This window comes from Gossypium hirsutum, chromosome D02 (genome assembly GCF_007990345.1).
Source record: "Gossypium hirsutum isolate 1008001.06 chromosome D02, Gossypium_hirsutum_v2.1, whole genome shotgun sequence".
NCBI lineage: Eukaryota > Viridiplantae > Streptophyta > Magnoliopsida > Malvales > Malvaceae > Gossypium > Gossypium hirsutum.
Genome location: NC_053438.1, coordinates 66,953,180 through 66,969,577, shown reverse-complemented (window position 1 = coordinate 66,969,577; position 16,398 = coordinate 66,953,180). Strand labels below are relative to the sequence as shown.

The 16,398-nt window shown below is 32.7% G+C and overlaps 1 protein-coding gene across 1 annotated transcript; it reads left to right on the top strand.

Moving 5' to 3' along the window:
• The first annotated feature begins 8,805 nt into the window (after nt 1–8,805).
• Nucleotides 8,806–10,831, top strand: LOC107909030 (nicotinamidase 2). Its single transcript, XM_016836395.2, has one exon. It carries the CDS (start codon nt 10,064–10,066, stop codon nt 10,664–10,666), a length of 603 nt encoding a protein of 200 aa, XP_016691884.1. The 5' UTR covers nt 8,806–10,063; the 3' UTR covers nt 10,667–10,831.
• The last annotated feature ends 5,567 nt before the right edge of the window (nt 10,832–16,398 follow it).

The window sequence follows — 16,398 nt, the reverse complement described above, 5'->3', positions numbered from 1 at the left end:
TTTTAAAAATTAATTCAATTAGGGTTTAAGGGTTTTAAATAAATAAATTTAATTAGGGTTTAGTGTTTTTAAGAAATTTAATTAAATTAAGATTTAGTTTTTTTAAAATAATATTGTGTTTAGGTTTAGGGTTTAGGAAAATATTATTGACAAGAAGGATTTTATTTTTTTTCTACAGTAGTTCCTAAAAAATAATTTTGAGAATACGGTTCTGAACAAATAGTGTCAAAAATGCTTCAAGCAGATGCACTATCAGCAAAATTACTGGAAAAAGCTCCCACGTGGACGTTTTTTTTCTAAAGTGGTTCATGAAAAAATAACTTTGAGAAGACGTTTCTGAACAAATAGTGTCAAAAACTCTTCAAGCAGGATGCATTGTCAGCAAAATTACTAAAAAAAGCTCTCATGTGGACGCTCTTTTTTTACAGTAGTTCTTAAAAAAATAATTTTGAGAAGACAGTTCTGAATAAATAGTGTCAAAAACGCTTCAAGGAGGATGCACTGTCAGCAAAATTAATGAAAAAAGCTTCCACGTGGACGCTCTTTTTCTACAGTAGTTCCTGAAAAAATAATTTTGAGAAGACGGTTATGAACAAATAGTGTCAAAAACGCTTCAAGCAAGATGCACTATCAGCAAAATTGATGAAAAAAGCTCCTACGTTGACGCTATTTTTCTACAGTAGTTCATGTTTGGCCTTATGCTATAAATGAGTCAAATTTCATTCCCAGGTTGCATAAGTTATTGTAAGAAAAATTAGAGAGGCTAAGCAGAATAGAAATTGAAGATAAGTGAACGTATTAGTGCTATTATTTACTACAATGGTAAGGTCTGTGACACCGAGAACGGTGATGTTTTTTTATCAGAGAACACAACGCAACTGGTTTTTAACCAGACTATAGATTTGACAAAATTTCGTAAAAGAATTATGCGCAAAATCTTCGGAACGACGCTAATAAGGGTTTCTTCTATTAAGTATCGATTTTGTGCTTCGATTGATCTCGTGGCATATGACTCATTTGATATCAAATGTGGTCGTAGCTTTGAGGCGATGGTGCAGATTCATCTCGTTAGTAGATCACCCTATCATGAGTTATATGTACAATTTTCATCGCCAAATGAAACATTTGCGACTTCAACATCTACTGCTGTTCGAGAGAAATACACGACCCCTACCCGACACTCTGTTAGTGGGAGGCAAAACATAAAAGCTCCCGTATTTGGTGGTAGTATGAAATACACAACTCCTACACAACACTCAGTTAGTGGATAGGACATACACATTGGTGGATCGATGTTCAATACTGGAAATACGTATTGGGGAGTGACATCAACTTCTAGTGGTTGGCAATCCACATCTGATTGGGGACATTACAAAACATCCACAATAAGGGATGATGTACTCTCTACGACGTCCACCGACGAGGGGACCTCATACGTTACAGATGATGCTAAGTTGGATGATGAGTCCGATGTGGATCCACCTCGAGAGCTCGGCCCCAATGATGTAAAAGTTGTATTATTTTTTAAATCGGAGCCTGTTCCATCTGAACCTGAATACGTTGAAAATGGTTTAGATAAAGAAAACCTGCGATTCAAGGTGTACTCGTCTCCAGCCCACATGCATAATATCGATACATCGGTAAATGATGCGTTGGAGTTTCTAGATCTACCACACAGAAGGCGTGACCGTACAAGTTCGTCATGAGATTCGGGTGAATTGGAAGTTGGTAAGGAGTTTTCCAGTAAGGATAGTTTTCTTGGTGCATTGAAATAACATAGCATCAATCACAAGGTTAACTACAACGTGGTTAAATCCAAATCCTAGAAGTTCGAGGCCAAGTGTGCAATGCAAGACGATACATGTTCATGGAAAATTATAGCTTCTTTTAGGAAAAAGATAGGCTCACGGAAGATAAAAAAAAGTACAAAGGTTCACATACTTGTGTTGTCGGTACAGTATCACTGGGTGTTTAGGGTTTTTGAATAATAATGTTATCACTTAATGTTGCATTATTTAACGTACTTCGTTGACAGGTGTTTCACAAGATCATCCTAAGATGGATTCAGGTATGATAGTTAGATTAATACCACCGATGTTAAAGGCGGATCCCAAGACTTCTGTGTCGATCTTAATTGCCAATATTCGTAGCCAATTGAGGTATACGCCCTCTTACCGCAAGGCTTGGATAGCTAAGCAGAAGGCATTGGAAAAGATGTATAGTGGGTGAAACGTTTCATATAATAAGGTGTGGCAGTGGTGTCAGGTGCTGGAGAGGTGCGTTTCAGGTTGCATAACAAACCTTAAAATAGTCCTTACGTACTACAACAATCGATTGCTCCGTGCATGCCAAGTGTCCAAGCGTCTGTTCTGGAGCTTTAAGCAATGTCGGGACGCATTTGTGTACTGCAAGTCATTGGTATAAATTAACGGTACCTTTATGTATGGTAGATATACCCATCAACTATTGCTAGCTGTGACACAAGATAGCGGTGAGAGAATCATTCCAATTGTGCTTGCAATAACACTGGAGGAGTCAGGTGATGATTGGAATTTCTTTCTTTCTAGGTTAGGGAGACATGTATGCCCCCAACCTGATATCTACGTTATATCGGACCGGGACATTGGAATACTAGTCCCAATTGAGTGACAGGGAAGCCTATAGGATTACACACACCATCGGTATTGTCTAAGGCACGTTGTATCCAACTACTACGGGCAATATTAGTCTACCACTAAACGACAATAAGTGACCAACATGGGTATTTAATCTCTATTAATATAATTTCGTTTGTAATATTCAATTTATTCTGAATGGAATAGTGGTATGTAATTTTCGCTATCTACTTATATTGGTAGGGTACGAGATCAATAAAGACCATTTTCATGAGATGTTGGGGATTTTACGTTTAGTTAAAGATCAAAGCGCAGACTACCTCTGTAACGTAACTTTCAAATAGTGGACACAAGCATATGACAGTGACCTACGATATGGTCATATAACCACGAACCTGACTGAATGCATAAATTTTGTTCTAACAGGAACACGTCATTTGTCGATAACCTCAATTGTGCGAGAGACATATTTTTGTTTGGCGGCACTATTTCCAAAGTAAGCAACGAGTTATAAAGGCCAAATGCAGGGAAGCCATGTATGGTTCTAGAAGGTATTGCAAGAAATTAACAAGGCGAAAACGCGGGCCAACACCATGCACATAGTGTGTCACAATCACGACAATCTATGGTTTCGTGTAACGGAGTTTGATAGACCGAACCAATGTATTATCGGTGGCCAATATTGTGTACACCTGAAAAATAAAACTTGCGACTGTGGGATATTTAACACAGTTTGTAATCCATGTGCTTATGCAACTGCAACTTGTTAGAATCTCCGTTTGGATCCCATGAGATATGTCGACGAAGTGGACAAAATATAATACATGTATAATGTGTAGAGATACGTATTTCCACCGATCCTAGATGAACGTAAATGGCTGTCTATATCGCTTACTTCGTAAGTGGCTCATCTCATTACCAATCTTCGTTTAAATCATTTAAATCGTTTAAAAGGTCGACCCTACTCGAGTAGAATACGTAATAATATGAATATCTGGGAAAAAATGAATCAATAGAAGTTGTGCGGATGGTGTAAGAACTCAGGTCATACAATTCAATTATGTCCAAATCGAAATAGTTGATAATTGTTGTAATGAAACTATATTGCATTATTTTTATTACCTTATTCAAAAGAACCTCTATTTATTAAAAATATAAAAATATTTTACTATTAAAATATTAAAAACAACTTTTATTTTATTAAATAAAATAATATAAAAATAGTTTGTACAAATATATTAAAAAATCAATGTATGTGCCAATCGGAATCAATGTCACATGGGGTGATCGACGATTACGAGCTGGATTCCTTTTTGGTTCAGCTTTCGGCGGGGGTTATGGTTGCTCCGGTTGTGGGTGTTGGGAGGATGACCCACCTTGATAGAATAAAGAATTTTGAGGTGTTTGCATCACCCACGACGGAGGTGTTTGAATCCCATAAGGCGATGAGGAATGGTAATGAGATGAGCTCCTCAACGATGCCTCATGTAATCCCTTCGACGATGGTAGCCTATATATCATCGATTGAGTCGGAGTTATCGAGAAAAGAGATGCACCGGGCCATGCATTCCAGCCTGGCATAAGACTGGGAAAAGGAAACATATAAGGGTTAGGATACATATAAGGGCTATGATACGCACCTGGCATAATCTAAAGGGGCTGTGGTGTGGGTGTCATCGGTTGAGGCGTTGGGCCCGGTGATTGTATGGGCATTGTCGATAGGCCCGTGTCGTCATCATTTCTCCTTGGATTTAAAGGGCCCGTCGTTCTCTTTCGACACGGATTTCTCGACGCCTCTGTTTTTCTAGCAGCAAATATGGCTTTCCATGGATCCTAAACTATGACATGTAATCTAGCGTGCACGCTAACTCTGGAACGATGATCGATTCGTAGTAGGTATATGACCATACTAATTTTCCCAAATTTCGATATATTTCGAGAATAACACCTGCCAATTCGTATTCGTTTTGCCATAAGTCGATTTTATGCTCTTTATTGAGCACCTCAAGTGCTTCGAAATCGATTTTCGAAATTTAAATTGTCGCAACACTCTATCCGTTTGGTGCATCTCGACAGTAGCATAGTTGACCAATGAGACCTTAACATGCTAAATTTTAAGATTTTGAAAAAATTCATCCGGAATTATTGCCCGAATTATCGAATCATTGTATGATGTCCATTGAAACTATATAAATGTGATGAAAATTAGTTATATACATAATACTAAATACTAAATATGAAACGACTATTTTATGTATATATATTTTATTTAATACTTACTTGCGATTCCGACCGTTGGTCTAATAGAAGCTGTATATCTTCAAAAGTGGTAAGTATTCCAATGTAACTCGCCGGATGGTTCTAGCTAATTAAATAACTTTTTAGCATACAATTTTATTTTAAATCTATGTAATAATTGTAAAATCAAATAAAAACTTTACCTCGTTATGAGTGAGAATGTATATGGGTGGTTCACTCAATGACGTAAAAATGGAAAGCAAAACCGAAGCCATGATTGTAGTAGTGATAGACAACCTTCGACTTTGGCTTTAATTGGTGGAGTCACCCCGCACATCTCCCGGTACAATGTTGCCAACATGGCAGACCCCCAACTAAATTCGCCAACTGCTCTAAAATCAACGAGTTTTAGTAGCCATCTCAGATGCACGAGGTTTCATGACAAGTCCAACATAAAAAAACCTCCAATCATCTCAAGGATGTATGCCCGAGCATATCGTATTCTTTCTACTTCAGTTGAATCATTCCCTGGCTCCGGGAATGTGTCTCGTAACCAACTCATCTTGATCCGACCTCTGTAAATATTATCCGAAATCGCAGCCAAAAGATCGTAGCATATGGCTCCCCAATCAGCAAATTGAATGGACTAGGTGAGTGCGAACCCATCCACCGGTGATACTAATTGTAACTGTATGTCCTCCAAAGTGATAGTACACGCTTCGCATGGAAGATGAAATGTGTGTGTCTCGGGTCTCCACCTCTCTATTAACGCGCTGATGAGTTTCAGGTCCGACTTGCACTCTCGGCCTATAGTGGCCACGTGCCAAAAACCCGTTTCCCTCAAATAAATTTCTATCAACGGTGATGAAAGACCAGACATATTACAAATATAACATTGTAACACCCGATCTACAGAATGTTATAAAAAATTATAAAATACAAATTAATTAAAATTACATAAATGAAAAAATTATTAAATAATATTCAAAAATTAAAATTAACCCTTACCATTTTCATTTGTTCGACGGAGATATGTTTATGATCGAGACAAATTAATTCCCCGGCTATTGCTAACACGATCAAATATTTTTGAAATTATAAAAAAAATAATACTAATTTAGAAAGAAAAGGAAATAATTAATTAATGAGAGCTTTGAGAAATTTAAGGGGAAATTTGAAAGCTTTGAGAAATTTAGCGAGAAATTTAAGAGTTTTTTGCCAAAATTTGAAGAAATATTGTGTGAAATAATAGGAGGGGTTTTTATACTTTTTTTTTTGGACCGTTGGACCCCCCAACGGTCAAAAAATTAAATAGCCGTTGGAGAAAAAAACGGAGTAAAATGCGCCCCTAGGGGAGCAATTTTACCACGTCAGCAAAGCGCGTCCGTGTCAGTGCGTTTTGTGCTGACATGGCAAAATCGCTTCCCCAATAGTGCGTTTTACTGAAATTTCACCCTAAAACGTTCTTACGTGAACACATTTTGCCAAAATCGATCCTTTCTGGTAAATAATGCAGAAATTGGCCCATTTCTGTTAATATACTTGGAAATGGACCTTTATAGGTAAATTAGTCTTTGTTTTTCCTCCAATTATCAACTATGGAAGAATCAAAGTATGCAAATAGTGAATAACACTCTCTCCAACCTTTAAATGAAAGGTTTCAAGACGATGGAGCTCATATGGTTTTACATTATCAACGTCAATGTCAACCGAATTAAAATTTAATAAGTAAAAATTATTAGATAAATAAAAGATAGTATAAAAAAATCGTGCTATTGTATCTAGGAAAGCGGTTCTTTGACAAGTTTAGATTACTGATGGAGAGGCATGTTTTGCCCCCAACAGGGTGGCACAACATCTTCAATGCAGTTAAACTGAAGATTCAGCCATTGTAGGTATATTGCTGCATGACAAGCCAATTTAGTCTTAAAAGAAAATTTATAATAAATTGTAACTAATGAAATCGCAGCAAAGACTGATTGAATAGGTGGATGAAAACCTCACCTTCACGACCTTGGGATCTTTTCATTTTTCGATTTTACCAAGACACCTTAAGAGCCGTCACCGGAAAAACCTCAGCTGCATCCAATATTTATAATACATTATCATTGTTATAAACAAAAACAGAGCACTTGTTCATACTGATGTCCCCAACTTGTTTTCAACCTTACCAGAAAACTTGTGAGTAATCGAGATTTGGAAAGCAGTCTACTTGTGTTCCATTTACAGATTTTTTGTCTTACTTGCAGTAAAAGTTGTGTCCTTTGCCATTCCTTGGAAAAAGCTTCCCAAGTCAAAAGTTAAACCCCTTTCTTCTATGGAAATGGACCCCTCTGATTATGATACAATCTGAGATACAACGTTGGGATTTCCTTCGGTCAAGTCTTTTACGTTTGTCCTTTTTCGTTGCAATAAACTCCGTAGAGTTGCGGATTTGTACACCACAGGTTCAGCGATTCCCTCTTATTTTCTGCCTTGAACGTGTGGAAAAAGGTAGTTTCCATGGAGACAGGCCTGACACAGACAACTGAAAGTTCAATGTTTTTGCAAATAAAGTAGCTACACTTCATAAATGGAGGTTGTGCCTACTTGGGATGTTCAACAATCTCATTCTCACAATCATGAAGATCACTGTTGTCCATAGGTGCTTTTTCCTCTTGCTTCTTCTATGCATATGCCTTAATTGCCAAGGCTGCTTGGAAAAACAAAGGTTTGCACTTCTACAAAAACAAGGCTTCGATAAACAGCCCCGAAGAAACCACTTTCCCAAACTGATACAGTGAAGACTGTTGCCAGTGGGAGGCTGTTGAATGTTATCCGTCCACGACTCGTGTCAGCAGACTTATGTTTCACTACTAAAGAGATCCAAGCTTGCTTGAACATTGGTATCCAAATGCTACCCTGTTTGCTCAGTTTAAGGACTTGAAAGAACTTGAACTTCTAGGGAACAACATTAAAGGATTCACTGCACGTCATAGTAAGCACTAAACACCACACTCCATGAAACTGTAAGTCGTAACATCTCCTATGTGTACTAACTTTATGCTGTGCAAAGCTTCAAGAGCACAAGCATCTGCAGACCCTGGGTTACAATGCCATACAAGATGCTTCTGATTTCTGCTGGGGCAAGAAGGCATTTACCTTCTCTTCACTACTTAGATTTGTCTTCTAACAACTTAACCGGTTTTATTTCGAAATGCCTTTGCCATAGCCTTCCCATCAGGGATCTAAACCTGTATGATAATCATCTCCAAGGAAACATCTGTTCATGCTTGAGTAATTTGACTTCACTTGAACTTCTAGATCTCTTAGAATCAATTCAGTAGTTCCTTTTCTTCCTTACTAGTCCACAACCTTACACATATGTGTAATGATTAATGCATTTTTCAAATATGTGTAATGATGACACTAGATAATATATTTGTTTAATGCAGATTTGATTACACATGAGTTTCCTTTGTGTAATGAAATTGATGTTGCAAATTATCTGGTTTATAGTTATTAGCTGTTCTACTATTGTCTTCTATAAGTTGATTTTGAGATGAAATAACTCCATAGATGGATGTATAACATGAACCTACTAGGATTTCAATTGAAAAATGCAAGAGAAGGCCATTATATGAATTTGAATGAGGAAAAAAGGCACCTTGATTAGACGAAAGGAGAGCTCCAAGTGCTAGGTAAGGTCATCATGTAGCTTTTTGAATATTTCATGAATTCTTTTGTTAAAAGCTAGTTCCTCTTACACATTACAACTGCAATAAGGCTATTTCAGGTAGCAAGATCATTGACTAGCAGTGGCACTTCACCTTTATAACATATATGAGGGTAGCTAAATTTGTTATTATTAGTAGTAGTGTGATAGGATTTGTAACGATGCACATGATGATCTAAAGCCATATTCTTATATTGAATCCTAATCTTTACAACTTGATTTGTTGATGTAGGTATCTAATTGATTTGTAAATGGATGAGCATGTTCTTGGAAACTAATGGTGGAAGAAATGGACATGCTTGAGAGCAAAGGCTTGGCAGAATGCAATTACAACTTGAGAAAAAAGTTCATAAATTCTATACTAGTGAAGGAGGTATAGAATTGATTACGGGTCGGGCCACCCATTCAGGCCCGAAGGCCCGTCCGAAAAGTGAGAGGATTTAGACAAAAATATAAGTCTGAAAAATGAGATTAAATAAAAAAATAAGGCTTGTCTTTTAAACGGGCCAAATTTTGGGTAAGATTTTTTGCTCAGACCTAGCCCAAAGTTGGCTAAATAAAGATTTTTTAATATATTTTGAATTTGTTGGAAAACATTTGTTTTTATTTTAATGTTTTTAGTATATTTGATATATTATATTTTTTAAATTTATTTTTATATAAATAAAATTTAATACGAGCGGGTCAAGCTCGTGTTTAGTATTTTTTATCTGGACAAAATTTTAAACCCATTTTTCGGGTTAAATCTGAGCCTTAAAAAAGAGCTAAAAATTTTACATCAACCCAGTTCAGTCCAAGATCAGGTCTATAGTACTAATTGGCCAAATGAAGACCAATCTATCAACATTAGTGATTATGTTAGCATTATTGAAATATGTTATGAGTTGCTATGAATGTTTTAAGGTATCTAAATCTTAAAATTCTATAGATTAGTATTGGTTGTGTTTGTTTCATTAAAAATAATTTACGAAAATTATTTCATACAAAATTTACGAAACGGTAAAAAATATTTTACAAAATACTATCCAAACATTAAAAAAATCAATTTTTTAGAAAATAATTTTATTTTCCGGAACTTGTTTTAAGTGAAATAATGGCACTGGTACGGCTGCCCTGTCGAATACAACAATACGGTGACATATGAACCTTGACATAATTTATCCAATTCTTTTTATATAAATGGCTTTGAAAATTAGGATTAAATTTTCATTTTAATCATTTAATTAAAAAAATTAAAATTTTGTCATTAAAATTTTTAAATAATTTTTTTCACGTGTTAAACAGCAGTTTGTTAATTTGATATAATAAAAATTTTATTCTAATTTTTATATTTTAAACTCGGACTATATATAAAATGATAACTTTTTTTAAAAAATAGAAAATTGTTTTATTTTTAAATATGATTATATATTAATGATTAAAATATTATAAAACCAAACAGCTAAGCGGGGTCATATTCCCCTGCTTCAATTATTTTGCTAAGAACCCAAAATCAATGGCGTCTTCCTCGTACAAGAAATACGAAATCAGAAAGCGAGATCCAAACCCTAAAACCACCGCTTTGTTAGTGATCGACATGCAAAACTATTTTGCCTCCATGGCCAAACCTATTCTCAGCAACGCAATTACCACCATCAACCTTTGCCGAGAAGCTTCCATCCCCATTTTCTTCACTCGCCACTGCCACAAATCCCCCGCCGACTACGGCATGCTCGGTGAGTGGTGGGACAACGACCTCATCTTCGACGGCACCGTTGATTCCGAACTGATCCCCGAGATCGGACGGCTTTCGAAACCCGACGAGGTGGTTGAGAAAAACACGTACAGCGCGTTCGAGAACACGCGACTACATGAGATGCTGATGGAGAAAAAGGTGGAGGAGGTTATAATCACGGGGGTCATGACAAATCTGTGCTGCGAAACGACGGCGCGTGCGGCGTTTGTGAAAGGATATAGGGTGTTTTTCTCAACGGATGCGACGGCCCCGTCGGATTCGGAGATGTACGAGGCTACTTTGAAGAACATGGCCTACGGGTTTGCGTACCTGGTTGACTGCAAGAGGCTTCAACAGGGGCTTTTTGGGAAAGGGATGAAGTAATTTTGTTTCCCATGGCGAAGAGTACTGGTAATAAAAATCCTTTTCATTGCAATCCTTTTTCTGTTTATAGTTTCTATTATCTTCTGGAGATGTATGTATGTGTGATTGAAATGCTATCCTAGTATTAGTTTTTCTGGAATAAAAGAGTGAGAAATTATTACTCAACACAGTTTCTCTGGTATTGCTAGTTTGGTAATACTTTTAAAAAGTATTTTTGAAAAGTGATGTAGAAAAATATTTTTGAGAATTACTTTTTAAAAGTTTAGTTTAAAATTTGAGTGTTTAGCATTGCTGTCAAAAAATACTTTTGAGAAATAAAAGGTTTATTTTAGACATATTATTATTAAGTAACAAATATATATTTAAATAATATTTAAATTAGTTAATATTATTATATTTTAGTAAGAATATAAAAAAATTATTATAATTTGTTGTTAATATTTTAATATATGAAATATAAATTTTAAATATTTTTAAGTAATAAATATTAATTATTTATAAAATTTAATTAGAATATATAAATTATATTTTAAATATTTAAATATAACCATTAAATATTTGTAATTGGTATTTTAAAAAATATTTTTTTTTTATTTTTAACTAATGATTTTAACACATTTATAATTAAGCACCAAGAAAAAAAAGAAAATACTATGTTATTGGAGGGGTGAAAAAATAATTAAGCACCAAAAGTGTTTTTGGGAGAGGAAAAGTTGAAATTTTTAGTTTTTCTTGTCAGAAGCGCTTTTGAAAAGCACTTCTGAAAAGCTAAAAATTTTAGTCAAAAACAACTTGTTTTGCATAGTTTTTCTTCCAAAAGTGCTTTTAGAGTTAAAAGTGTTTTTTTTAAGCAATGAAGAACTGGCCCTTAATGAATTAGTCCAATACCTACCCTTACTTTGATGTTCAATCTTTCCTTTCTTATTCAACCATTAAAAAAAAAACTAAATAGGTAGTTAAAATAATTTTTTTATAAAGTTGGAAGGTCAAAATTTTTATGCTTTATTTTATCTATAATCTTATTTAAACTCTTTACTGATATTTAACTATTCCATCAGTTATGTTATGAAATTATAAAAATATCATTTCTTTTAAAATATAATTAATATTATTACAATGAAGTTTTTATTTTTTCTTTATATTTTGATATCATCTTTAAGAAAACAATTACAAATGCAATGTTGAAACACATATTTAATAACATCAAAATTAAAGTTTATGTTAGTGTTTTCTTATTGAATAATTTTTTTTAAATTTAGCATAAAATATTTACTTTTTTTCCTAAAATTATAATAAGTGGGACAAAATCTAATATATAATAACCAACATTAGTTTATGTTAGTGTTTTCTAAATTTGTTTGTTAGAAGGTTACTATATAAATGGAAGTATTTGAATTTTGAAATTTATATCTATTTGGTATTTAAAGTTTTTTTTGGACCTAACTTATATCTAAACTCGAAAAATTAAATCAACTTGATATGTTTTCTAGGTACCTGATTAACATTGTTAAAATAGATTGATGTGGCAATAATGACCAAAAGCAAGGTGGCACGTGACAAAAAGTATTATTTATTTATAAATTTTAAATACTTTTTGTTGACACCATTTTTTTGATAAAACGGGATCGACTTAGATTTTGAAAACGAAAACGAACATAGGAGTCACCGTCAATCTTCTTTTAATGAGGTGTGATTGGGTCACCTCGAAAAGTGATTATTTATTAAAACAACAATTATGGTCTACAAGATTCAGATAAACGGGTTCGGGAGTCGGTTACGTACGAGGAAGGATTAGCACCCTCGTAACGCCCAAAATTGGTACCTAGTTGATTAATTAGTGTCTTATTAGTTTGTTTGATTGCGAGTAAAATGTTTTCCGTAAAATAATTTCTGGAAAATGTTTTACTTTTTTGTAAAATGATTTCCTAGAAAATATTTTCTGCTGTTTGGCAGATTTACTGAAAATATTTTCCGGAAAAGTTGTTTTTACATATATTAATATATATTAATAAATTTTTATATTTTAAATTATTTTTACATATATTGCAATGATTTATTTATAATAATACTCAATTATTAAGCTATAATATTAATCGTTATAAATTGAAAAAAACTAATATCAAATAAATTATTTGTAATTGTGTTAAAAAAACAAGTATTGAATAATTAAAAAAAATTACTGGAAAATCGATAAACAGAAGCAATTTTCTACCGGAAATGAAGGAAGGAATGAAGGAGGCGATAGAGAGGAGGGCACGGAAAATGTCTTACGGAAATTGAAAGGGTAATACATTTTCCCTAAAATGTAATCCATTTTCCCTTGTTTTGGAGTTCATTTTCCAAATGGAAAATATTTTCCGCCAATCAAACACTGAAAAAGTTGGAAATGATTTTCCGGAAAATCAATTCCGTCAATCAAACAGACCATTAGTGTCGAGAATTGAAAACTTTGAAGAGATTCAAAATACGATCCTTGTAAAAAAACTTGTATAAATTAAATTACATGTTAAAACCCTCTAATTTCGGAGAGAGAAAATGTCATACCCAATGAGTTAGGGCATGATATTTCACATTCTCAAAAATGAGCTTGTCCTAAAAAAAAAACTCATGCAATAAAATTCAAAAGGATATTCAATTGTTTAAGTCAGATGAAGAAATCGTAGTCCAATGCATTAGGGCACAATTTCTCAAAATTCCAAACATTGAATATTGTCTTTATTATTTTTTAGAAAAATCCTCATCTTGAGAAAACATGTCATATCCAATGCGTTAGGACACAACTTATCGAATTCCCGATATGTGAATAAATGCCAAAAAATTATTTATTTAAAAAGATATTCAACTATCTCGGGTTTAGAAAATAAATTATGTCCCGTAAGTTGGAACGTGATCTTTTGTTAAATCCCGAGATCGTAAAAATTTGCTGAAAAAAATTTGTGTATTTAGATTTATCGAGAAAGTCGAAACCCCGTAAATTAGGGTACAACCTTTCGAATCTCAATATACGAAATGCCATTTATTTAGAATAAATGAAACACGATGTTGTGATAAAAAGAATGCAGAAACAAATTACATTGTTGATATGCATAACAAAACAATAATGAATACGATAGTGTAAAAATAATACGAGCAATAGTAACAAAAATAAGATAAATAAAAAGGACAAATCAAGAACATACAAAATAACAAGTATATAAGCAAATAAAAGTAAAACATTCTTTTAAAATAATAATGAAAACGTAAATAAATAAGTAAATAGAAAATGAATAAAATTATAAAAATGTAAAAAGATATATGTATGTATATATATAAATTATAAAATATAAAAAATATATACAAGTATGTATATATACATATATATATGTATATAAGAATTATGAAATATAAAAAAAATATAAAAGTATGTGTATATACATGTTTATAAAAATTAGAAATACGTACGTATGTATATATCATAAAAAATGTAAGCATATATATATATATATATTGAAGTTATAAAATATAAAGGACATATATATGCATGTATTTGTATGAGTTAATAATATATATGTATATGTGTATATATATTATAAAAACGTATGTATGTACATATGAATTTTAAAATTATAAAACATAAAGGATGTATATGTATGTACGTACGAATTGAAAATATGTGCGTATTTATATATATTATAAAAGATATGTATATATATAATAAAACTTGAATTAAAAGGTATACATAAGTACCTGGTAATAATAATAATAATAATAATACAATATTAGTGATATTATATAATAATAACAGTGTAACAACCCGACTCGTGTCCGTCGCCGGATTAGAGTTACGAGGCATTACCGATCAAAACCCAACTCGAATTTTTTTTTATACTAACTCAACCACAAAATTTCCTCCCATAAATATAAATATATATTTATATATTTAAGCACATAATTAATTAAAATCAAACATGCATCATTAATCAAATTACATATACCAACTATGTTTCAAAATTCAACCATATCATTATTATTTACCTAATCAAAATTTGATATAATTCAAATTCTTAAAACATTTCCAAACCTATATTATTTATATAATAATTCAGGCATATATCCAAACATTTATTTGTACACATTTTACTAACTATACTACATATTATAATTTAGATAATCTACCTTGTTTGGATAGCTCTTATACATCAATTTGAACAGCAATTATATACCAAATTAATTAAACAACATTTATACACCAAAATTTGGACAGCTTATATATAACAAATGGGCAGCATATACATACCAAATTTAACAGCACTTTTACACCAAAATTTAACAGCATATATACAGCAAATAGGCAACATATATATACCAAATTTAACACCACTTTACACCAAAATTTAACAGCATAGATATACAACAATTAGGCAGCATATATATACCAAATTGAGCAATATTTTTACACCAAAATTGAACAGTATATATATATATATATATAACAAATGGGCAGCATATACATAATACATCATATACATCTAATACACATATTATTTTCGAAATAGGCTTAAATATAACTAATATATACAACTATTAACAAATATGCTAAACACATCACACTTCCATATATATAACCGAAATTTGCATAAGCTTAAACATCATATATATATACCAAATAGATCAAAAACATAAAACCAAGCTTAACCAAAATGAGTAAGTCATTTTCGCATGGCTCATATTCACATATCCCAAACTTAAACATATTAACTAGACTACACATGCCATAGGTTCGAATTCATAATTTATAAAATACCAAAGACGGTCGATAGTGTGATAGACTATGCTGACGATCCCCGAGCTCGTAACGCGACTCCAAAATCTATAAAACAGAGGTAAACAAATACAAACACACATTAAGCTATTAAAGCTTAATAAGTCATAAGCAAAAATTCATATATATATATTAATACTTATTCCATCATTAAATTAAATAAAACAAATATCCTAATATTTTGTACCATATAACACTTGAATAAAGATCACATTGTATTTCCATATAAACAAACCATATGGCCAAATACACATAAATATTTAGTAAAGCCGAATATTCAATAAATCATTATGCCAAAACATGCTTATACTCAAATGGTTAACTCATACTCTATATTTCATTTGAAACTATTATCAACTTAAAATAATCAACTTACCTTGTCACCAATTAAGCAAATGGCTGTCACATACCTGAATTATTTAGCTTTTGTAACACATTTATTTGCTTTTACTATTGCTCTCATAAGATTTGTAGAACATAGAGCCTTGTATAAAACACCGGCATAAAGCCTACTAGGCACAAAGCCCGATACATTTCACCGGCACAAAGCCTGCTAGACATAAGGTCTGATATAATTCACTGGCACTGAGCCTGCTAGGCATAAAGCCTGATATAATTCACCGGCATAAAGCCTGCTAGGCATAAAGCCTGAACTTACAAAATCGGTCTTTCACATAATTCACATCTAAATTAAATCATTCTCGGAATATACTCAATTCACAATATTACATTCGGCCATACCTTATAAGACTTCAAATAATTCATTTCAATGCATAAAAAATGTATATATATCATAGTTAGTTCAACATTTAAATGCTTATTGACTTACCTCGGATATCGTTGACTGTTAAATCGGCTACTCAACCACTTTTGTCTTTCCCCGATCCAAATCCGATTTCTTTAATTCTTGATCTAAACATATTCAAATTAA

Bases quoted from the DNA above. Each gene is read 5' to 3' on its own strand.
- LOC107909030 (XM_016836395.2), top strand. From the start codon at position 10,064: ATGGCGTCTTCCTCGTACAAGAAATACGAAATCAGAAAGCGAGATCCA.